This window comes from Sinohyriopsis cumingii, chromosome 17 (genome assembly GCF_028554795.1).
Source record: "Sinohyriopsis cumingii isolate HCF-2022 chromosome 17, ASM2855479v2, whole genome shotgun sequence".
Taxonomy (NCBI): domain Eukaryota; kingdom Metazoa; phylum Mollusca; class Bivalvia; order Unionida; family Unionidae; genus Sinohyriopsis; species Sinohyriopsis cumingii.
The window spans coordinates 76,920,387-76,946,224 of NC_142977.1; the positions used below are offsets into that span (position 1 = coordinate 76,920,387).

Consider the following 25,838-nt stretch of genomic DNA (forward strand, 5'->3'; position numbering starts at 1 on the left):
CAGAGTCTGAGCCCGAATTTAATGAAATGCCGAAATTATTTCTTCCTTTTCCAAATGTAAACAGGAAAAAATGTTGATGAACTTTAACCAACCGGCTTTTGTGTAGAATGACAACGCAAACAGGCGTGATCCGGCCTGTTACGGAAAGCCACTTGCATTGTCATTTTAAGCTATGTCATTCAAATGAAACTATTTGTAGAATAAGCAAAATTGACTATCCTTACATGTTTATATTGTTACAACTCTCTTCTGATATGTTTAGATTATTAAGACTGTGGTCTTAAACTATGTAACAGAAAAAAGCAACAGAAAGAAGCAAAACCAACAAATTTAGTACAGTCAACAATTAAAATATTTCTCGTGGTACAAAGTGAAAACTAAAAAGACACTTACAATTTGTGAATTAAATCCTAAATAATCTTAAAGGTTCTATCACAAGTCCAAATGTACAGAATGTTCGGAATGAATTCCAATAATCTTAAATGTTCTATCACAAATGTACAGAATGTTCCAAATGAATTCTAATAATCTTAAATGTTCTATCACAAGTCCAAATGTACAGAATGTTCCAAATGAATTCCAATAATCTTAAATGTTCTATCACAAGTCCAAATGTACAGAATGTTCGGAATGATTTCCAATAATCTTAAATGTTCTATCACAAGTCCAAATGTACAGAATGTTCGGAATGAATTCCATTAATCTTAAATGTTCTATCACAAGTCCAAATGTACAGAATGTTTGGAATGATTTCCAGTAGTCTTAAAGGTTCTATCACAAGTCCAAATGTACAGAATGTTCGGAATGATTTCCAATAATCTTAAATGTTCTATCACAAGTCCAAATGTACAGAATGTTCAGAATGAATTCCAATAATCATGAATGTCTTTATGTATCACAATGATATAATCCAGAAAGTCTTTCAATGAGTTCTCAATAATCCCAAAGTTTTGTTTCATTCAAAAAGTCAATGAGCATTTTGTAATTCGAATGAATAATTTAAATAAATAATTACTCTCAAATTATATCTGAACAGAAATACAGACTGATCATAAAACGGGAATGGTTAATTGTTTACTTCATACTAAACATACTAATTTCACTTCGCCTAAGACACAATATGTTTTCCTAAGAAAAAACCCAAGTCTTGATGACAAAAATCAGGTAGGCATTACCTTCAGTCACGGACAAAATTAAGCACGCACCCACTCAAGCTCTCACTCTCTTTCTGTCTCTCTCTATTATATATATATATATATATATATATATATATATATATATATATATATATATATATATATATATATCACACACACATACTAGGTTGTGGCTAGATTAGTGCTGTTAGATGCACTTGGTGTTTCTTGACCCATCACCACCATGCACATTTAATCAGAAATGTAGACATATGATGGAAATGCACCAATAATTAGTGTATTAAAGCACTGAATAACCTAAATGGGAGAAACCCTAGTGACTAAACCATTGTTTTATTAAATAAATGAATGCTAAATACATTCATATATATATATATATATATATATATATATATATATATATATATATATATGTATCTATAAAAATAAATAAAGAAATCAATTATTTGGTGAATATTTGAAGCATGCTGAAAATGATAGGCTATCCTTGTCAACGTATGAATGATCTGGTTTAGCTCAGGCATTCGACTGCGTATCCCTAGACAAGGGTTTCTTACCTACAAAGGCATCTACTACACACCTTAATTTGTCACATTGTTAATGCTACAATTTGAATAAGGCGCCTGCAGGTGGTTTGATTCTTCCAATCTGACATGACCATGCTGAATATTTTTGCAAGTGCTCGCACAAAAGTTGTAGTAATGCTTGTTCTGTCCTAATACAAAAGCTGTAGTAATGCTTGTCCAGTCCTAACACAAAAGCTGCAGTAATGCTTGTCCTGTCCTAACACAAAAGCTGTAGTAATGCTTGTCCTGTCCTAACACAAAAGCTGCAGTAATGCTTGTCCTGTCTTAACACAAAAGCTGTAGTAATGCTTGTCCTGTCCTAACACAAAAGCTGTAGTAATACTTGCCCTGTCATAACACAAAAGCTGTAGTAATGCTTGTCCTGTCCTAACACAAAAGCTGTAGCTAAATCATATAAAAAAGTTAATATTTCGATAATTGTAATAAGTCAGTCATATAAAGAAGGTTAATATTTCAATAATTGTAATAACACAATCTTATAAATAATAAAGAAAGTTAATATTTCGATAATTGTAATAACTCAGTCTTATAAAAAAAGTTAATATTTCGATAATTGTAATAACTCGGTCTTATAAAGAAAGTTCCAATATTGAATGTGTTATGTTTTGATATGCCCATAATCTCTAATGTGCCAGTGGCCTGAATTGTGACGGTTTGCTAAGAGTCTTTAGATGGATCACGGTAATATAATCCAAAATGTTCTCGTCTAATTTCACTATAAATCCAAACTGATGTTCCAGTCCAAGAATACTAATTCGAATAATAAAAGAAAGTTAATATTTCCATAATTGTAATAACTCGGTCTTATAAAGAAAGTTAATATTTCGATAATTGTAATAACTCGGTCATATAAAGAAAGTTAATATTTCGATAATTGTAATAACTCGGTCAAATAAAGAAAGTTAATATTTCGATAATTGTAATAACTCAGTCTTATAAAGAAAGTTAACATTTCGATAATTGTAATAACTCGGTCTTATAAAGAAAGTTAATATTTTGATAATTGTAATATTTCGATAATTGTAATAACTCCGTCTTTGTGTTTGGACCTAACTTTGGAAACCTTTGGCAAGTGATGATCCTTATTTTTGGGGGAAAAATAATTAGACCTTGAAACACACTATGGTCGTAAACTAAGTAAACAGAAAAGAAAGTCAGCAAATTTTGTCAAATTCAACAAATAATTTATTTCCTTAGAATACAAAGTGAAAATTGAAATGATTTGCATTATTGTCAATTAAATCTCAAATAACTCCAATGGTTCCATCACAAGTCCAAATATATGAAGTTGCAACTGAAAATTACATTGGTATTACAATCAAGTTCCAATATTGAATGTGTTATGTGTTGATATGCCCATAATCTCTAATGTGCCAGTGGCCTGAATTGTGATGGTTTGCTAAGAGTCTTTAGATGTATCACGGTAATATAATCCAAAATGTTCTCGTCTAATTTCACTATAAATCCAAACTGATGTTCCAGTCCAAGAATACTAATTTGAATAATAAATCCACACAAATGGAAAAGAGAAAACAACAAGACTGATTCTGCTTCAAGATGTTAAGAAAAGTATGAGTAACCTTTAGATAAAGATTATGTACCTGTCTATGTGACCTAGGTCCCAAATACCATTTTCTGAAAATAATCTGTCACTTAATGGAAGCAGCCATTCTATAAGTTTCTAGGTTCAGAATTAAAATTGATTCTTTTGCATCAAATTCACGTAAACATGTTTACATTAATAATGATCTGAATATTTTAATTCACACAGAGAAATATTAGCTTTTGTAATAAATAAATAATAATAATAAATCAATATCTCTGGTCAGGTTCACAGTGAAAGGTCTAGTACAATGTATGCATGTGTGTGTGTGTGTGTGTGTGTATATATATATATATATATATATATATATATATATATATATGACCTTCATCAATGTAGTAATTTATTATAGCTGGACATTGGGGCCAATGGGCAAGTTGGAGTATTTGCTCCGTAACGTGTGGTAACGGTACAGAACTGAGGTTCCGAAAGTGCGACAATCCCCCTCCTCAGTATGGGGGAGATACATGCCATGGTCAAGGCTCAGAAAGCAAGACGTGCGTTCATCCTGTATGTATAATAGGTGAGGTGTCCTTCGATGTTTTAGTTATAGACTTATCAAAAGTATACATTCAATAATGCTTAAGGGTAATATGCATAATTTAGTTCCGTTTATTATTAGCGACAAGCATGATAGGTTAATTTTAATTCATATTATAAATCGGTTTAATTAATACTAATATTTAGTTACAGTTGAACACCATAAATACGAATCGATAACAAAAGAAGCAACCGTTATATACATTATAGGAATTGTGTGCGTTTATGCGTTGGATTTTAAATGTAGCTGTAATGATTTTGCAGTCATATACTGAGAAAATAACGAGTAACTTGTTGTAGTTCTTTGTTATTGACTATGCCAGAACGTCTAATATCAACATATCTTTATAACGTTAATTCTCCTGTTGCTAAGTTTAAACCCCTTGAAACGTCGGCATAACTTTGAATTCTATTTAAAGTCATTGTCATTGTATCGACAACCAAGTGCAGTTTTGTCACATCTACCATACGCAGATGGAAGCTGGGATAGTTGGTCTAACTGGAGCGCATGTACCGTCTCGTGTGGTGAAGGAATACAATTTAGGACCCGGAAGTGCGAGAACCCCAAACCACTGAATGGTGGGAAAGATTGTACTGGTTCATCAACCGATATCATATCTTGCACGGAGCCTGTCTGCATCATAGGTATATTAAAGACTTTTTTTGTTCTATCATGGTGGTTTAATTTCTCAGGTAATAATTATGATTTCAAAAGGCATTCTGATAAATATTATATCTTATTTCACGTATTCTTTATTCATACTAATTTAACGTTATAGTGCCCGTTATTGTCTGCACCATCCATATTACTAATATTAGTTCTCCTACCTCAACCACAACAAAATCAAGTTGAGGCTACGACATCGTAGCTAATTGTAGGGATAGCAGACCAAATTTAAAATTTCATCTCAGGTTAATAAATATGGTATTTTTGAGAAGGTCAAATCATCAGAAATAACAAATTAGCAAATAAAGTATACTCCTTTTCATGGTTTTTGCTCATATTAAGTGCAAACATCTTATTTTATTGCCTGCAAAAAAGGAATTCCCCCAAAAATGAGCATATTTTGTAGTATATATATATTGAAAACAAATCCAGTAATGAATTTTTTTTTAATTTTTTTTTTTTTTTTTTTTGGGGGGGGGGTAATTATTGAAGCAGTCACTAGTGAAAATATAACCAGATTGTTCTTGAGGCATAACTTAGAAATGTATGTGGTATGTAAAAGGACATTTTGGGGGAAATGCGCCTTTGCCAATCCAGAATTTGCAGCTTCAACTACTCAGAATTTACAATTATGAGTGTATGTCCAATCCAAAAGCCATACTATGTGCAAAACTTGTTTTTATTCATGTTTTATTTATGTGAAAGTGAAATCCAGAAGGGATTGGTACATGTGTGTTCTTACTTTTCAAAAGAAATCTTTAAGGACATTGTAACAAGTCATTAAAGGTATTTATTTCTTTTAAATGCCTACTTGTATTAAAATTTGTTTAGACTAATTAATCTAAAAATATTGCTTTTATGTCAAAGTTTACATAAAATGTTTATTTTTCTCTAATATAACCTGTGAAAAGTTAAATACAATACTGTGTATACTTTTTTATTTATTTATATATATTTTGCATTTGCTTTATTGCATAGTTGGATTGTGCTGGCCTTTTTTGTCAGAACAATATGAACTTATTTTTTTAAACAGTGTAAATAACAATACAATCACAGACAAATGAAGATGTTTTTGAAGGGTGTATGAATTCTATAACAGCCTGAGCTGTGAGTAATCTGAAAAACTTCAAAAGTTTCTTTTAAATTATTACAGGGTGGGGGGGTCTTATTCTTCAAAAAGAAAACAATCACATATGATCTGTATAAATTTGCATTAATCTTTTTTACTACTACATTAATTTCATATCCAAAGGTATCAAGCAGGTTTTATACTATTTTGTAGCAGTAATAATAAAAACAAAATGCTGGTTACAGGTAGCGGTAGCAACGATATTTATATCCACTGAGTACATAATTGCTACCAAAGAAGTCTGACGTTTTGTCAGTAAAGTACCTTGCTATAAATCACCTTAATGTACTATAAATATATGTATATTTATTATACTGATAAGGTGATTTCATGTTGTCACAGATTTTGCTGTACTTTATTGATAAAATGTCAGACTGCTACCTCTACCATTCTCACAGGAGACAACTGACACACATTTCCGGTTAAAATTGAGACAGAGGGTATGTTACAATACAGCCCTATTCCCATTTAACGAAAATAAGTACCACAATATTCTTGGCACATTCTGTATTTAGATACATAAATAAAACCTCTTCGATGTGAAGCTCTCCATAATCCACACGTTTTGTGGATTTTTCGTGAAAATATTCTCTGAGCTGTATCAAATTCTTACCAATAATGTATAGTTTAAAAAAAAAGCCAAATGGTTTCCTTTGCGCAGGTCATCACGTAAAATGTTCCTGCTATTCATGATATTATCCAATCAAAGTTAAAAGAATGGGAGCCCCGTAAAGAGGGGTACCCTTTCTGTACAAAAATAGTAAGATGTGTCACTCTGCCTGACTCAAGCATCCTCTAGTTACGTTGTTTTCGCTACCTATTGGTAAGTAAAGTCTGACAAAAACATTATAACTTTACTTTGTTATTGATTGCCAGTTACACGCTACACAGTGCCATTAGTTAGGCAGTAAGACCCATCACCCCCCACCCAACAAAAATAACAGGTGATGTATCTGATATTGTAGGACTAGGCCTATTGGTAATCAATGCTTGTTTTATTTTTTAGTTCTAACATTTATGTGTGTCAAATAAAAATGTATATTAGCAGTATAATTTTGAAGACTAAATTTTTGTTGTCTTTAATAAGTGCATGTTATTTGTATAAAGATGGTGGATGGACGTCTTGGGCATCCTCTGCTTGTAGTGTTTCATGCGGTGAGGGAACATTTACCAAAACTAGAACCTGCACAAACCCCGCTCCACAAAATGGTGGCAAAGCCTGTGCAGAAAATGACACAGTCATTGACAGATGTTCACACGTTTGTCCCGTTGGTGAGTCCATTTTTACATCTCAAAGAAAACTATTTCCGTCAACATAAAGTAGCAGCAGAATTGAAGTGAAGATGGTAGTGGTGATTGCATTCTACCAACTAGTCTAACATGCCATGTAATATTTATGTATCCATCAAATTAAATGAATAAAGAAATTATCCTCTGATAACATCAATATAAAGTGTCCACAAAAACGAAATGGAAGATTGTTTTGTACCTATAGCGAACGAAGCATGCATAGAAGGCAGATATGTGGCTAGAGCTCTTCTAAATGCAATAGACATTTGAGAATTATTCCAAAACAAAGATAATTGTCATCTTAACAAGTATCCATATTCTATTTATGCATACATGTGTGTCCATGTGGATTCTTATTAAATTTTCATATTATGAATGCAGATGGAAATTGGGGATCATGGACGAGTTGGGATACCTGCACAGTGACATGTGGACTGGGAGAACAAATACGCACAAGAAATTGTGACAATCCTGCTCCCGTAGGAACTGGTGCTCATTGCATGGGGCCGCCGGGAGATGTACAACAGTGTACCACAAGAGATTGTCCAATAGGTAGGTTGCTGTTGCTTGAAGGTGACGCTTTGAAGCTATGTTTGATTTAAACACAACAAGCGCATGATTGAAATCCTAAATTAATGGGCCTTATTAGCATGTGCTTTTTTTGTTATACACTTCGCATGGAAGGCTATATAAATTGTTCAGGTTTTAACTAGTTGTTTCATACAAAAGCGATTGTTGTTTAAATTTAAAATTGAATGCATTATTTGGTGTTTTTAAAATGAAAGGCTGGGATCTTAGATCGCAACAATGGTTAGCAATCGCGCAGGACAAAATGTGACAATAAACTCATTGGCACTATCATCCCATGCTAGTAATCCTATTGAAGACATTGCGCATTGTCTTTCAAAATGAATGTTCAACTGTAGCAGCAGAGATGGTAGGCAGAGGAGGGTGGTTGACATAAAAGCTGGGGTCAAGGGACATTTTCAGCCTTTGCAGCTCGTAATTGCATGGAGCACTCAACACAAACAACCCGAAGAGCTTCTGTAGAGTGTGTGACGTCTGATCAAACCCAATCAGCAGCCTGAGTCTCAAGGTGCTCCATTCAGCATGCATAATCCTAGTGACACCATATTTAATTTTAGGTTTGAATTTTTTTTCGCTTTTGGTATGTTGAGAAATATTATATTCAAGAAAGACATTTTCATCAATAAAGAACTAGATGTCAGGAAAAATATTCATTGTAAGATAAATATTTCTTATGAATGTGCTACACTCAGCTGTTACATGCAAATGCAGCATTTACATGACAAATGCATTAGTCAGATATCTAATCACCTCTAACAAGAATGCTTCTTCGTCCATACTGTAATAAGACCGTTGTGTTAGTTCCAAATACAGCGATCTTTGCTAGATTTTAACTTTGTAGTGTAAATGCAACCGTACAAAAGTGTATATTTACTTCCTTTCTCATACTAGTGTATATGGAGCATACAGGACAAAGGCCATTGAGGCCGGCGCAAAGAATGTTTTACGTAGCTGCAGCACTGAAAAGAAAAGTACGACTGGTCAGGTTGGCGTAACTAGTGTTTTAGTGTTGGAAGGTTGCACTTTAATTAAGGTCCAAAAAGCTATATATTTCAATGTACTGAACTTCAGTATATTCTTTCATAACTTCAGTGCATTTAGAAATAATGATAAAATGTGTACTGGATAATTTTTTATTTGTGCCTTTTGTGACTCTGAATGTGATAAATTTGCATGTGGCTGAGTTTGGAATTTACACAATAAACCAATCCCCCCAATACTGATAGTGGCATTGGTAGTTTAAACATTCCAGTATGGATCTGCAGTCCATATCCGATAAGCATGACAGCAGTTGAGACTAACCAGTCATTTAAACTTTTCTGACGATTAAGAAAGCTGCTTTTCAGTGAAGGAAATCTCAATTAACCCAGGCTGCCCACTGGTTGGCTTAGGTAGACCTGCATGACAGCAGGGATCATCTCTTTTGCACATGCCTTTCATCCCAATCAGGTATGTGTCAAATCTATGGTGCAGATATGCTCACAATATTGGTTTGTATTCCTTGTTGATGGCATGCAATTGCTGTGCCAGGTGCACCAATACTCCATTGTTTTCATCGATATCAGGATTGGTAGGCAGCACCAATAGTCCATGTTACTTATCCAGTTGCACCCCATGACTTTGTTACTTGTTTTCGCATTTTGTTTATTAGATGGTGGCTGCAGTTAAGCTAGGTATAGGAAACATTCTAATTGCGAAAGCCGGCAATGGTTGGAGCAACTGAGATTCCCTATGCTTGTGCATTAGCTAGTCATAAAGCTAACATATGAGACATTATTACAGACTGAACACTAACGGCACTATGTGCTGATACGAATTGGTTGACACAGATAGAATGTTTTGCAAACATTCTGTTACTGCAATTTCATGAGCATTAAAAAAACAAAATCCACCCACCCCCCCAGATATAATGATCAGAAAGTTTGGGTTCAGTCCCAGCAACAGTGAACAGACACATTTATTGCGACATGATACTGTCCACAGTTAAGTACATGACCACGATGGTTATCGACAAACCCATTGGTGTTGGTTACGGGACCCATCTTTCCAAGCTGAGAAGGCCAGGCACCGAACAAATAGAAGATGAAAGTATGTACTACCAACATGCAACATCAGCTGACATGTCTAATACCTAATTAGTAGCAAACTTTACACTATGACAAGCAGCCTGAGCATGGACTTTAACAATATATTTACCCTTTTGAGAACCCTGAACCCTTTGACACAGTTTTCAGCCTCAGCACGGGAAACATTAGTGTCTTCAGTATTAAAACATCAAATGCTCTGCAATGCTTAAAAGGGGTCGATCTCCTATTTGTTTTATTTCTGTAGGTGCTGCTGAGCTTGTACAGGTAAGTGTTAGCATGACATAAAGCAATGAGTCTGTGGTCGTGCTGTTCTCAAGCACCTTTAACACTTTGATGGTAGGTCCTGCAAGTTTTTTTGCCGCTGCCATGCCTGTTGGCATCGATGTCTCTCTTGAGATCAAGACAATCAGCTGTGCCGAGTGTTGTTGCCTTTCTGTCAGTAAGAGCCCGAAGAACGATGTCGAGCAGGGGTAGGATGCCGATATCTTTGTGTATGGCATGCAGCTATTAGGCCAAACATTCAATGTTGATGCCAGGTTTTGCCTTGCATGCTGCTTCGATGTGCTTCCTGTATTGAGCTTTAGCATAAGCGAACACACCCACAAAGGTTACCAGTGCACATCCATGGAGAAATGCCATGGCTGACCCATTATGGAGTTGGTACCCTTTTTGAACTAAACTTTTGCAGAAGACACCAGTTTTATGAGTAGCATTATGTTTGCTGTTTCCATCGAAACAGCAAAGCATTTCAAGCATATTTAAGATCGGGCTCTGTCATCTAAATGGTGCATTTTTCTGAGGAATCAATAACTTTCATTTCCTGCAGGTGCCGCTGGACAACAACGTTTTGTCCTGGAGGATGGCAGCAATAACTTTGTGGATGGTAACTGCATCCTTTGCAATACAAGCCTTGTAGTACATATCCACAGCAGATTGACTGACCTTGTCAAAGTATTCCAGGTTAAAGTAGTGGGTTGGATTGAGGCTGGTAACATCACACAGACCCAAGTGCACGTTCTGGTAATTCATACTGTAACATTGAATTTGGCAGTAAGTGCAAGTCACATCGCTGCTGGTGAGATCTATGAGAATTTGTTCTTGAGACTTGAGACTCAGATTCTCCCTATTGATGGAAAGCTTGTGCACTTTATTGTTTAGCCATTTCATGTTATGAAAGGCAGCAAACATGTGTTGCGGTGTGATACTGCATTCATGGGTGCTGCATAGCTGCCAACCCTCACGAATTTGGTGTGAATTTCACGACTTTTTCAGCGATTCACGGATTCACACCGCAAGCCAAAACACGAATTCTCTAATCCTCAATTATTTTAAATCTTTAATAAAATAACTGATTTCCCGTTAAGCGCTATTCGTGATATTCGCAGTTGCCGAAACGGTCCGGTACTGCTGGTCACGATATTAGTAGATCTACAGCCGATTAGTACAGTTCGGTCAGTAGCAAGCATTTTAGCTCTTTTAATCTATATGTATAAGAGTAGTTTTACAAATCCTTTTGAGAGAAACTGGGGCCTAACTGGAATTTTGCTCCTCGCATGTGTCACCAACACTGATTTGAGTTACTGTTCAGCATCGCATGTAAAATCTTGAAAATGTCTTCACCACCAAGAAAAAGAAATGTATTACTCAAAAAGTGAAGTTTAATTTGGAATATATCAAAAATTGGCCGTGCATTCTGCCATTAAACATTGATATTCATCATGCTTTTTGCACTCAGTGTGCCATCGCAGAGACGATGTGAGGAAGCATGTCGGTTGCAAAAAACATGTAGAAGTTGGGAAAATTAAGAATTCGCAGATTTAATCTCTGGAATATTTTAAACCATTGGCAGAAGACCTGCAGGCTATCAATGCTGAAGCATTATTGGTGAGTTTTCTTGTCGAACACAATCTACCTTTATCAGCTAGAGACCATGCTAAATATTTGTTCTGACAAATGTTCCCGGAATTGCTTCCAAATTATCCTGTGGAAGAACCAAAAATGCTACAGTTCCTGTGCATTCCTCACAGCAGTGACAGTGAAAGAGTATTTTCTTTAGTGAGGAAAAATAAGACAGACTTTAGGGCTTCCTTAGCTGCAGAAAATTTGTCAGCAATTTTAGTCACCAAGATCAACCAGCAGGCAAGAAGTCTGAACTGTTTAGAAAACAAATTTACAATCAAGCAGTTGAGGAAGTTCAAGTCTGCAACAGTATCATATCTTGATAAATAAATATTTCTGCATTTATGTAGTGTTTTAGTTTTATTTTGCAAACTTGATATAGTGTAGTATTGATGGTCAGAGTGGATGGAGTGGTCAGAGTGGATGGAGTTATTATCATGGTATTTTTCACAAACTCATGTCCAAATTCACGACTTTTTATCCCTATTTTCACTAATTGTGAGCCTCGAAGGTTGGCAGCCATGGTGCTGATTTACCAGAAGAATTGGCCGTTGAGTATGATGGGGGGGGGTGTTATCCAAGATTAGTTTTATCGTTGGTGCTGGGGTCCACGTCGAATATGAGCTATACATAAATGGTGGTGCTGATCAATCGACATTACATTTATGGCTGAGGATCATGTTTGTCTGGGCATAGTTTTTTAAGGTATTTGCAACACAGTGCAAGACCTTAATTTAGCCAAACCTGCAACTTATCAAGGCCAGCACTAAACGTTCTTAGTCTGGTCCATTATGACAAAACTGTGAGGCATGGACGCTGCCTCGTATATTAACTGACAAACCTTGCACCAGTCCCTGTCAGCTGCAAACCATGTAATGTGCGCTTTCTCCAGACCAGGGATGTTAGTGCCGCTGAAGAGAAGGAACATAATCCCATTGTTGCAAATTTACTTTGGTATATGGGTGTCACTACCAGTATGGCTTCAGTAGAAAACCTTTGCAGTATGCTGATAATGTTAATATCTAGAAGGCCAAGCAGGGAAGACTGGAACTGAACTCATTTTTGGAAATTATCTGGAAATAAAAGAGTTAGTGTGGGACAATATAGCCTCATTTCCTAACATTTGCCATCAATAAATTATACAGTAAAATATCATCTAACAAGATAAATGTCCTATTCTAACCCGTCAAACCAATATCTAAGACATGCAGACTGTATTGAAATGTCGCATATAGGATAAAGATTTGTTATATTTATTGGCATTTATTCCTGACTTTGCGGATTAGAAGATAATACACTTTGTCAAATGAAACTTACCTGAAAGAGTTACAGCAGAAATTTAACCATTGTTTCAAACACAAATGTACCTAAAATAAGTAATATAAAGAACTAACAATGAAAATCAATCACTGAATTTCAGATGGTGGTTGGTCTAACTGGTCAGTCTACACATCATGCACAATGACTTGTGGGAATGGTACCATGTCAAGATTCAGATCTTGCAACCATCCAACTCCTCAACACGGAGGGGCAGCTTGTCATGGTTCAGCCAACGAAACGCACGATTGCAGTATAGTGGCATGTCCTGTTGGTAAGAACACTTGATCAGACAGATGGTTGACAAAATATGTTTGTTTGAATAAAAAGAATTTAAGATTCGCTACTCTACAAAATTCCAAGCCAGGTCGCTCAGACATGATTAGTGTCTGAGACACATGGACAGGTCATGCTGACTGGTATTATTTTTGAAATTGTTTTCTTTATAGTTTCTGTGGGATTTCCTTTAAACAAGACATATGACTGTGATGTATTGTTTTTTAGAAGCTTAAATACTGGAACATTTTAAGATTTGTAGTAAACCAGCTCTTTAAAACAGATGAGCTGCTTGCCAACACCATTCGCTAAAACACATTGTCTCAAAAACAGAACATGCTATATGTCTGTTCTAAACAGAGGTACCATCTACCAAGACCATTTGATACAAGTATGCATAACGTTGGCAGAAAACAACCATGAAACAACTATAACTTGGTAAAGACTGGTACCAAGTTTTACAATATTTCATGTTGGTAGAGTTTTTTTCTCCAAAGTAACCTCATCCAAGACACACAATTATTGCTAAACAATGTATCACTGATACATGTACTGACATACGTTCTGTGGTATTTTAAAATATGTTACATAGATCATTATTTTCATATTGCATGTATGTCATAGCATGGCTAAGATGTATATTGCTCATTAAAAACGTGAATTCTAGTTCAAAATCTTCATTTTTGGGATACTTCAAATTGGGTAGTTGCTAATGGGTATGAGAACTATACCCTTTATTATTACCATGAGGCAATACTTTCCTGCAATAAACATGCATGTAATACAGCTACATGTTTCATAGGTGCCACATATTAAGATATACCACAGGTTTCCCCATCAGAGAATTAGACAATAGCTTGAATTCATATTAAGATATACCACAGGTAATTGTCTTTATCAAAGAGACAGACAATGGCTTTATTCATACTAAGATATGCTGCAGATAATTGTCCCTATCAAAGACATAGAAAATGTGTTGATTCATACTAAGATGTGTTGCTCTTAATAATCCCTATCAAGGAGATAGACAATGGCTTGATTGATAATAAGATATGCTGCATGTAATTATCGCTATGTAAGACATAGACGGTAGCTTGATTCATACTAAGATATACCATAAATAATTGTCCCTATCAAAGATATAGACATTGGCTTGATCCCTATCAGAGATAGACAGTTAACTGATTTATTCTATGATATGCTGCATGCAATTGTCCCCATCAAAGAGATAGACAGTGGCTTGATTCATACTGAGATATGCCAAAGATAATTATCCCTATCAAAGAGATAGACATTGACTTGATTCATACTAAGATATGTTGCAGGTAATTATCCCTATTAAAGAGACAATGGCTTGATTCATACTAAGATATGATTAAGGTAGTTATCCCTATCAATGAGATAGATGATGGCTTGATTCATACTAAGATATGTTGCAGGTAATTATCCCTGTCAAATAGACAATGGCTTGATTCATACTAAGATATGCTGAAGGTAATTATCCCTATCAATGAGATAGATGATGGCTTGGTTCATACTAAGATATGTTGCAGGTAATTATCCCTGTCAAATAGACAAGGTAATTATCCCTATCAATGAGATAGACGATGGCTTGGTTCATACTAAGATATGCTGAAGGTAATTATCCTATCCCTATCGAACAGATAGACAATGGCTTGATTCATACTAAGATATACTGCAGGTAATTATCCCTATCAGTGAGATAGACGATGGCTTGATTCATAACGATTTAAACACTAAGACCGTGCAATGTGAATGTTGAATACAATTTTGAGTATTGTGCTTTAAACATTGGAATTCTTGGCTGTAGTACTATAAAATGGAAAAGAATAATCTATGCTTTTCATGTCCAGTGCCTCAATAAAAATATTTTTCTATGAAAATAACACTGTTTAGCTTAGTTTCTTAGGACCTGAACCTTCAAGTATGATTGCCAGAGTAAGTAAAATAAATAATGGATATGCTAAGTAACTTCCCTTGACTATCTGCGTATGGAACTCACATCTGCATGTCTCCACACGTTAATTACATCCAAAAAGTTTAGTTGAAAAATTCGTCACCAAAGTTGCGGATATTAGAAGAATAATCCTAAAATGCCACATTATTAAAAAAAAAGGGTCATTTATGATAAAGCACCGAAGGCATACTACTCTCATCCAGATTAACTGAGACAGAATAAACAAAAGTGAATTAAAAAGTCTTCAACAAAGAAAACCTTCATAGTCCTTTTTGTTTTTATACTGCTGCTGTTTATTCTTATGTGATATGTGGACTGTTTCCTGTGGTCTTCATTTTCTTTCTAAAACTGCCTCTTGAAGCAACATACATATAACTACCAGCCTTAATAGACATTAGAGCAACATGCACATTCTTTTCAGCCTTTGTCTAACATTGTAGGAAATGCACATTCTTTTCAGCCTTTGTCTGACATTGTAGCAAATACTGTTATGTATATTTGATTTAATTATATCTGATTTAATCTATATTTATTTCAGTTTATTTGTTTGTCAGTTTGAATTTTTTTTATTTTTCATTACATGATATTGTAATGTAAATTTATTCACTAGAGAAGATACTTTTTTTTAGCAAATAATTCGACCTGGACTCTTGGTTATAAACACCAGGCATAGATCTAAATTCTGACCTTGTTTCAGTATTTGTAGCAACCTTCATAAATAAGTTCTATTTTATTTTTAAATGATTGGTTATTTCCAAGCTCATGATGGGACCTTGTCTTTAAGATAAAAATAATTTTTTTATTTTATTTCTTAGTGTAAAAATGATTGGTTTTTATCAGGGTCACACTGGGTAAACGTGATCTGTAACAAGTACTTTCTTCTATGAACTACCAGAAGATGATCACGAGATTCTTGTTTACGTTTTAGAAAGCCCATATAACCCATGTTTTGGAGAATTAATTTCAGTAGAAGTTGGACTGTTAAATTGTTCGTTGTATGTTGTGCTGTTTGGAGTTATTTCAAATTACTTGGCTCCAAGTTATTTCAAATTACTTGGATTCAGAAGGATTCAGTCTGTAATTTTTCTGGAAAATATGTGTGCTCATGTAATATTGTGGAACAAGAACAGTGTTTTTATAAAAATTTATTCAGCTATCAGAAATTGGAGTGATAATACTTTTTTCTACAAGGAACTGTAGATTTCAACACTACAGATTGCAGCATTTGTCATCATCTTCCATCTTGGATTATTCGTCGGGATTCGAACGTGAAATCAGTAGAATATTTTGTTATTAGGACTACTAAAATTTTATTCTTGGATTATTTTTGGATTTGATTCTATAAAACCTTTTTTTCTTTATTTTTACAGATTTTTTCCTGGTAATATATTGTATTTTTAAAAGCTTGTTGGTTTCACTCTTTCTTGTATTACCATTTATTCAAGCCTAAACAAGTGACATAAGAATACACAATCATTCATACCAGCCTTTGTTGAAGATTTAAACAAATTCATATTTTTACCTGCCATTGTCTTACATTTTAGCAAATGCACATTCTTACCAGCCTCTGTCTGACATTTAAGCAAATTCATATTTTTACCAGCCATTGTCTTACATTTTAGCAAATGCACATTCTTACCAGCCTTTGTCTGACATTTAAGCAAATTCATATTCGTACCAGCCATTGTCTTACATTTTAGCAAATGCACATTCTTACCAGCCGTTGTCTGACATTTAAGCAAATTCATATTCTTACCAGCCATTGTCTGGCATTTTAGCAAGTGCACATTATTACCAGCCTTTGTCTTACATTTTAGCAAGTGCACATTATTACCAGCCTTTGTCTGGCATTTTAGCAAGTGCACATTATTACCAGCCTTTGTCTGGCATTTTAGCAAGTGCACATTATTACCAGCCTTTGTCTTACATTTTAGCAAATGCACATTCTTACCAGCCTTTGTCTGACATACAAGCAAATTCATATTCTTATCAGCCATTGTCTAACATTTTAGCAAATGCACCAGCCTTTGACATTTAAGCAAATACGCATTCTTACCAGCCTCTTTCTGACATTTAAGCAAATATACATACCTACCAGCCCTTAACAGACATTCAAGCAACATATGCATTGTTTTCAGCCATTGTCTGACATTTAAGCAAATTCATATTCTTTTCAGCCTTTGTCTGACATTGTAGCAAATGTACATTCTTACCAGCCTTTGTCTGACATTTTAGCAAGTGCACATTATTACCAGCCTTTGTCTGACATTGAAGTACAATGAACATACAACCAACTCTTGTCTTACATTTAAGGAAAATGCATATACCTACCAGTCCTTTTCTGACATTTTCTTTAAATGATTTGAAGCTAAATTTTGTCTGTTTTGTTGTTGTTGGGGTCTGTTTTGATGGGGTCGAGGGGGTATTTTCTTTCTAAGGGATCTTTTGTCTCTCATAATTGCCAACATTTTAAAAGTCCAGGACCATTATATCCCACACAGTTGAGCAATTTATGCTCTTGTTTTCTTGACTTGTACACCAGCTTTAATTTGGTTGTCATCCAGATGGCGGCTGGGGCGCTTGGCAGCAATGGTCAGGATGCACCCAAACATGCGGAGGGCAGCAATATCGTCAGCGGAACTGTGACAACCCCACTCGCCAGTACAATGGAAGAGACTGCATAGGGTCTTCTACAAGTCTGCAGGATTGCCCAACGGTTTGTCGTATGTCACATTTTTCATTGGTTCTTTCTCTTGGTTTTCATGATTTTGTGTGTTTTTCTCTCTTTAAAGTTATTCATCTCTCCATGGAACCAAGAAAGGCTATAGTCTTCCATCATTCACATGGACTGTCCTACTTATTTGGTTTAATCTTTGAACCTGTACCCACTGGTTTTTATCATCGCTCCGCAGATTCACCACATTATCTCTTTACAAGACAATTGTACAATGAACTCTATGTACAAAATTTACTGTGTGCAAAGTATGGTAATTAAATTATATCTTGTAGTTTATAAAGGTGGCATAAATGTATTCAAGATATGCTTCTGTTGAGTATTTGATTGAACAGACATCATACAATATGTAAAATTTAAAATGTGAATAAATACTACGCACGGTGTTGAGGAGTTTGTACCCACTAATGTTTCTTTCAAGGTTTTTTTAAAGAATTTTTGTATATCATGATTAATTAATAACAAGTCACACTTGGAAAGATGTGGCATAAAATATTGTACTGCATTTTTACAATTATCTAAAGAATAACTAATATTCTGTAGTGACATTTTCAGCCAAATGTTTGATAGAGTGATCTTAAGATTTCATTGTGTTAATACTACTACTACTATCTAATACATAGCACATCAGTGGTCAGCATGGAGTCAGTGGACAAACTGTACAGTGCAATGCGGTCAAGGCCATCAGAAACGAACTCGGACATGCTTGCCATCGTCAACACGATTTCGGGATGTAGACTGCTTCGGACTTGGGGAGGAGATAAAAATTTGTGATGCTGGTTCATGTGCTAGTCGTAAGTGAACTGATCACGTAACTATGTCTCGTCTGCATGAATGTCACAAAAAGTTCACGTGACTTTGATGTGACCGCCCTTTGTAAAGTTTTACTCTCTTTATCAGGTTTGGATGATTTAATAAAAGAGACATTAGTATTTTGTTGTTAAAGCGGTATATAGTAACTAGATTGTCGACACAAGTTTAACGTAAAATAAAATATATATTAGCAGAGATCATAAAACCAGAGACCTAAAGTTGGGGTCACGAAAAACATGACAGATAAGTAAAAATGTTTTTTTTTGAAAGTGACTTTTTTAACAAGGTAAAGGTTTAAATGGCATTACATTGCAAGTTAAAGAATGTTAGCACTAAATTATTTATTTACACCCACCACCATCTCCGGCAATTGGTACTCCTTTACCAATTTTAAAAGCTAAAGCAGAAATGATGTAAAATATGCACAAAATGTAGTCATTTCTTACATTAATTTGTAATTTCTAATTTGATCGATGCCTGGGGGTGGTGGTTGGTTGTGGTCTCCAATACAGCAATCTTGTTTGCATTTCAAACCAGTTGTGGGTATCTTTTGTAACATGGTTGCCATATTTGCATCAGTGAGATTATTTTGCAGACGGAAGAAGTAGATTGCCATTCACGAAACTCTGAGGGGATGCTCACTAGTTATTATGTACTTTTCAGAGAGTGACGCATGTAAGTTGAAGTTGTTTGCATTTGTAACATGCACAGTAGAGATAATGTTGGCGTAGCTCTATGCTACTTTGGTGTAATGTGGCTGACATTTCTTTGGATACTGTACTTGTGGAAATTGTACATGATCTAAACACATGGTATAACAAAATGGTTGCTCCCATGTGCTTGACAAGTTAACCAGAATTAATCAAAAGTACACTAACTTTAGCATTTATTAAAATAGGGAAAACAAATTTTGCTGAAGTAGGCTATAGCAGCTTCTGAAAGTGCAATGAACGAATTACAAAATATCTGAAAAGTAAACAAATTTATTGGTTCTTTTTTCTACAATTTACCTCTGAAGTCTGGGAAGTAAAAATGATCATGCGGAATATGCAGTTTTATATTTTTTATACAAGCATATCTTAAGTGAGTCCAAGCTATATACTCTAGAACCTAAATTACACCCATCAATCATACATCAAAATAAAGGGAATTAAACATTCTTTTAACAACACCTTAGCTATACAACATCTTTATTATATAGGCAGTATAACCAGTGAAGAAATCCTGGGAAATTCTTTTTCTTTTAAAATTCTAACTATGCAAAATGCAAAACTGTAGAGCGCCACCTGAATAATTCCATAAATTTTCGTAACTTTGAGAGTTACATCCCTTGTATGTAATAGCTACTTATTTTTAAATGTTTTTCAATTTTCTCATTAGAAATAGTAAAACTAGACATTACGAATTTGAATCCAGACGTCACAGTTTTTACTGTAAATGGGTTATAGGAATCAGAAGAAGAGAGCGGGTAGTCTGTTTGAATCAACGGCTTCCGTTTAGTTTGAAATGAGAGCAAGATCAGTGTTACAGGCCAACTGGCAACAGTGAGGTTAGAAATTGTGAATTAATGAATGAAAGGGCTATGTTTTATGCATTGGTTATATCCTAGTTTTGCATTTATTACAATCACTGGCATGTGTGTGCTTATGTATGTGCGTGGCGGGGGTGGGATGCGGACAAACTGCCTGGAGTGGAGGCGAATAAAATAGTTCTGTTCCAGCAACAATATGTATTGAAATTTAGTGTACATGGCATCTCTGTTTTGATTGATTATGAGGAACTGATATGGTACATACTGACATTTGATAATAATAGTAATAATAATAATCTTAAACATAAAGCAAATTGTGATGTTGTAAACAGACAATATTGGAGAAGATTTTCTTCAAGAAGATAAAACGCCTTTGTTCGCCTTTATTTGTAGACAGTGTGTCATCTCACCTGTCCGTAGACAATTAATCCCCAACTTTTCTAGAAAACTGTTTACTGAGATACCCATGTCTTTGTGGGGAAATGTGGAAAACTTCCTAACTTTTCATTCTTCAAAGTCAAATAAATTTGAGATCATTCAATATGTTTAATCCATTTTTTGTAACCTAATATTGTCAATGCTAGCTTAATTGCTGTGTTTAATAAAATAAGTGTCATGTAGATCAAGCTTTCAGATAAAAGGGAAAGAGTTCAAATCAGAATAAAAAATAAAATCTGACAACTTTATATCAATTAGCCATCAAGTTGTCATATCGTTTATTCAGTGTTTAATAAACAGACGTGATTGCTTGTCAACATACTTTCATAAATATTGACGTAACTCTTTATTCATGACTAATTTCGTGTCTTTCAGAATTCAAAGTATGTGACAAAGTCCGTGTTTTCACTGCCATCTTTCATGCCACCAATGTGAATCACACAGGATCACCAACGTGCCCAGACCATATTCATCAAGCAGATGTTGCGGTTGTAGAAGAGTTTTGTTCCGCTCCTACAGACACATCGCTTTGGACTAAAGGAATACAGGTTTGTTAGTGACCAGCAGTGAATCACTGAGACAGTCAAACAACATATATAAGTTTGACAAGCTCAAGCCGTTTAAGAATCCAGGAATACATTGGTAAAAATGAGTACTTATATAAGTATACACCGCTCCAGTGGCCCAGTGGTTAGAGCATCCACCTTGGAAGCGGGAGGTGGTGGGTTCGATCCCTGGCCGAGTCATATCAAAGACTTACAAAAATGGTACTAACAGCTGCCTCACTTGGTGCTCAGCATTAAGAGGTTAGTGTTAGGTCTGGTTGGCCTGGTTTCAGGATAATGTGACTGGATGGGACATCATGCTACATGTCTGCGGCATGATGCCGCAGTGCTAGACATCACTATAAACTGCCACATTGCAGACATCATAGTGATATGACTGAAAAATTGTTAAAACTACGTTAAAAATCCTAATTATATCACATCACATCGCATTATGTAAGTATACCAAATATACCATCAATTCAAGAGTTGATTCTTCCTAAACACACATCTGAATATTTTCGGCCCACTTTTCTGGCACCCTCATTTTGTGGACAATGTGCCAGCAACACCCAAGTAGGTATGCTTATTTTACTGGGCCAAGTCTGATGTTGACTTATTTCCTCCTCCTGGATGGTATTGTGTAACGTGCTTGCATCTCTATGCGCACTTTCTTCTTGTATTGTCTTCATTTTGAACAAACGGTGACTGTAAAGCAAGCAGACTTGTCGCCTAGATATTCTTCGACAAAGCAGCAACATACTCCACGGTCATGTCCTTCACAATTATGCTATGGTATCCCTTTTTATTTAATATATTTCCTTGGGAGATGTCTTTAAATGGGGGCAGACAATATGCATGCCATATGATGCCCATTTTAGCTGGCCTTGTCCTTATCAATATTTAACTGAAGAGGACAGGTGGCACTTGTCCACCTATATGGCTAAATTAATTGAGATATGAACACAATAATAATACATATAAAATGGAGCTTTCCTATCGCGAATAATATAGTAAGAAATATTTTGTTTTAATGGTAGATAAGTGTAAATAATAATTTAGATAGTTTGGAATGGTAAATTCAAGGTTAAACTGACAATGGACTCCAGCAAAAATCTCTTTGCACACAAACACACATATAATCATATATATATATATATATATATATAGATAGATAGATAGATAGATAGATAGATAGATATACATACATAGCTGCCAACCTTCATGATTATGCGTGAATTTCATAACTTTTTTGGTGATTCATGGATTCACACTGCAAGCAAAAAATTCGCAATTTCTCCGAAACGGTCCGGTACTGCTGATCGCAATATTAGTAGAACTACAGCCAACTGGTATAGTTGGCCTGGTAGCAAGCATTTTAGCCTATTTTAATCTATATGTATAAGAGTAGTTTTACAAATGCTTTTGAGAGAAACTGTGGCCTAACTGGAAGTTTGCTCCGTGCATCCGTCACTAACACTGATTTGAATTATTGTTCGATATCGCATGTAAGATCTTGTAAATGGCTTCACCACCGAGGAAAAAGAAATGTATTGCTCAAAAAGTGAAGTTTAGTTTGGATTATACCAAAAACTGGCCGTGCATTCTGCCATTAAACATTGCTGTACATCATGCTTTTTGCACACAGTGTGCCACAAATTATAGTATTGGGCGTGGTGGCAGAGATAATGTGAGAAAGCACCTGTGCATTCCTCACAGCAACAGAGACAGTGAAAGAATATTTTCTCTAGTGAGAAAAATAAGACAGACTTTAGGGCCTCCTTAGGTACAGTAAATTTGTCAGCAATTTTTGTCACCAGATCAACCAGCAAGCAAGAAGTCTGAACTTGTTTAAAAACAAATTTACGATCAAGCAGTTGAGGAAGTTCAAGTCTGCCACAGTATTATGTCTTGATATATAACCACAAGAACAAGTGAAGTTCATGAATACCATAATAAATAGAAATGCAGATATATTTCTGCATATATGTAGTGTTTTAGTTTTATATTGCGATCCTGATATAGTGTTGCTGTTGTTGTTGTTGTAGGGTTTAACGCTATTTTTCAACACACGAAAGGCTATACATGGCAGCCAGTATTAATGGTGCCTGATATAGTGTAGTATGGATGGTCAGAGTGGATGTAATTATTGTCATGGTATTTTTCACTAATTCATGTCCAAAATCACTAAATTTTATCCATATTTTCACTAATTGCGAGCCTGGAAGGTGGCAGCTATGTATACATAAATATATATATGTGTTAGTATCCTGTTACACACAAGGGTATCTCTACCGATCAAATCAAAAACCTGCGTGAGTGTGGCCTCATGCCCATTGTCATTCCCTAATTCAAAGGAACTTACGACAACATTCATTGTCAAACAACGAAATACTACAACCTGATGCCCACACATCATGAAACTCTAATATCACCCTTGCAAGGTTTTTACTGTTTAACATTTGCATGATTCCTCAATAAACCTTTCCAAGTGGTATATCAGTAGCTCATGCCATGAAATCCAAAACACCTAAACACCCAAAACTAAGAATTATTCATATCTTAAATTACTAAACTCATATACCTGAAATATCCTGAGAAATTCCTATCTTAAGAAACTAGGTGAGGTCCATTGTAAGAAACCAATCCAGGTTGTCACAAAGTCATGTCAACAGTGTACATTATATCGTCTGCTTCGTGAAATTGGCTAAATACTCGGGCTGAGAAATATCTTCCCAACACCGTCTCCGCATATGAACAAATAATCACTAAACGCCAACAAAGTAACAAAATTTTAAAAAGGGAACAACCCAGTCATGATTTAACTAGTAAGACTCTCTCACTCTCTCTTGTTCTATCAATACACAAGTGGTAGTAATAAATAGTACGGTAATTTGGAGAGCGTCGTCAGCTGTATTGAAAAAAGTCGTGTCATCTACACGAATTTGCACCCTCACTAATCTTTTTCTTTGAATAGTCAAACTTGAAGGAGTATTGGGGGCAGAAGGCATACCCTAACCCTTGTCAAGCCTCATTCCGCAAGTTACTAATTGCCATTGCAACAGATATTGTTTCAAATACCCTGTGTCTGTACGATGGGAATAAAGTCAATCAAAACATGTAGGAATATTAATAGGGAACCAATGTTTCCACCTTGAACATCTTATCTCATTTTATTGCATCGGTTTCATTTCTGGCTTCAGTTTGTTTTGTGTAAAGATGTTCTGCTATTATGTTTCAGCCCATGCCAGACACAAAACTGGAAAGCATATCCATAATTTTATAATGTTTTTGCAAAATATAACTTTGTTTCAGGCAAATGCTTAACCTATAATCCCGATTGTCAGAACATCCTTACTACCACTAGTAATTCCTCCACACTTCCATTCCACGTCACTTAGAGCGTCTGCCTCGGAAGCGGAAGGTTGTGGGTTCGATCCCTGGCCGAGTCATACCAAAGACTTACAAAAATGGTACTAACAGCTGCCTCGCCAGCACTCAGCATTAAGAGGCTAGTGTTAGGACTGGTCGGCCTGGTGTCAGGATAATGTGACTGGGTGGGACATCATACTACATGTCTGATGCAGTGCTAGACATCACTATAAACTGCCACACTGCAGACATCGTAACGATATGACTGAGAAATTGTTAAAGCTACATTAAAAAACCTAATGACACAGATACACACCCATTCCACTTCCCAGGTTGGACACCAACCGAATAAGTCTACATTTGACCAGACAAATGTACCAAGTCCTACCATAATCAGCTAAATGTTGTGTGTTATACAGTTATTACTGGTTTTGTCGATGCATTGAAGAAAATTAGATGTGATCCTCTACATTTAAAGCACCTGTGTTGTTGTCTCTTATTAATAGTGTTGATAGGATGCCAAAGCTTTAACAGTACATCTGAAACCATATAATAAGAACTGAGATTTTCATGCATCTTGCTTATTGCTGACATCTTTCTTTAAACATTTCCCATTGAATATACATTAGAAATGAGCAAGCAGTCAAGATTGTTTATCTTGTACTCTTCAGAAAAGTCTATATTATATGAGAACAAAAGAATGATGAGTAAAATGGTTTCCTTCGATTGAAAAATATGTTGAAACTTTCAAGAATTATTATGCGAATGTATTTAATAAATTTCAGGTTTACGGCCATTGTGAGTCAATACCACTGTATGTTCCTGTTGGAAAAGTAGATTCAGCAAACAAAATCACAGAAGATGGAATTCTTTTGGAATGCATCACAGATGGGTTCAAGGTAATTTCATGACTTAATTAATTGTATTAATTGACTTCCTTAATCATGACAGCCATGGGTTTTAGGAAGCTTTTGGATTTTTAATAACTGATTTACAATACATTTTTGACTGGTTTCAGTTTTGAAAAAAAAATACAAAAATAAATAAATCATACACATGTTTCTTTTCTCTGAACTTTGAGTTCATTTTATCAAACTTAAAAAGTATTGCATTTCCGTATGATGAAGAAACCTAGCCTATACTCTTTCTTGGACAGCTGTTGTGAGTTTATTCTAATCATTCAACAATCATTTTGAAAACAATAAGTTGAAGATAATATCAAGGTAGGTAGCTGTTATTTGTCGTTGGTAGGCAGGTAAGGATAAATATACTTTTGATATAAATCAC

At 35.2% G+C, this 25,838-nt stretch overlaps 1 protein-coding gene across 3 annotated transcripts in view; it reads left to right on the forward strand.

Annotated features, from left to right (window-relative positions):
- The window catches only part of LOC149779274 (coadhesin-like), a 65,654-nt gene that overhangs the window by 32,152 nt on the left and 7,664 nt on the right, over positions 1-25,838 (forward strand). For all 3 annotated transcript variants that reach the window (XM_089939868.1, XM_089939867.1, XM_089939869.1), the window contains exons 4-12: positions 3,700-3,870; positions 4,362-4,532; positions 6,791-6,955; positions 7,355-7,525; positions 12,968-13,138; positions 17,683-17,841; positions 18,476-18,646; positions 21,010-21,182; positions 25,337-25,450. In XM_089939868.1, coding sequence (XP_089795994.1) covers positions 3,700-3,870; positions 4,362-4,532; positions 6,791-6,955; positions 7,355-7,525; positions 12,968-13,138; positions 17,683-17,841; positions 18,476-18,646; positions 21,010-21,182; positions 25,337-25,450 — 1,466 coding nt within the window. The remainder of the gene's footprint in view (positions 1-3,699; positions 3,871-4,361; positions 4,533-6,790; positions 6,956-7,354; positions 7,526-12,967; positions 13,139-17,682; positions 17,842-18,475; positions 18,647-21,009; positions 21,183-25,336; positions 25,451-25,838) is intronic.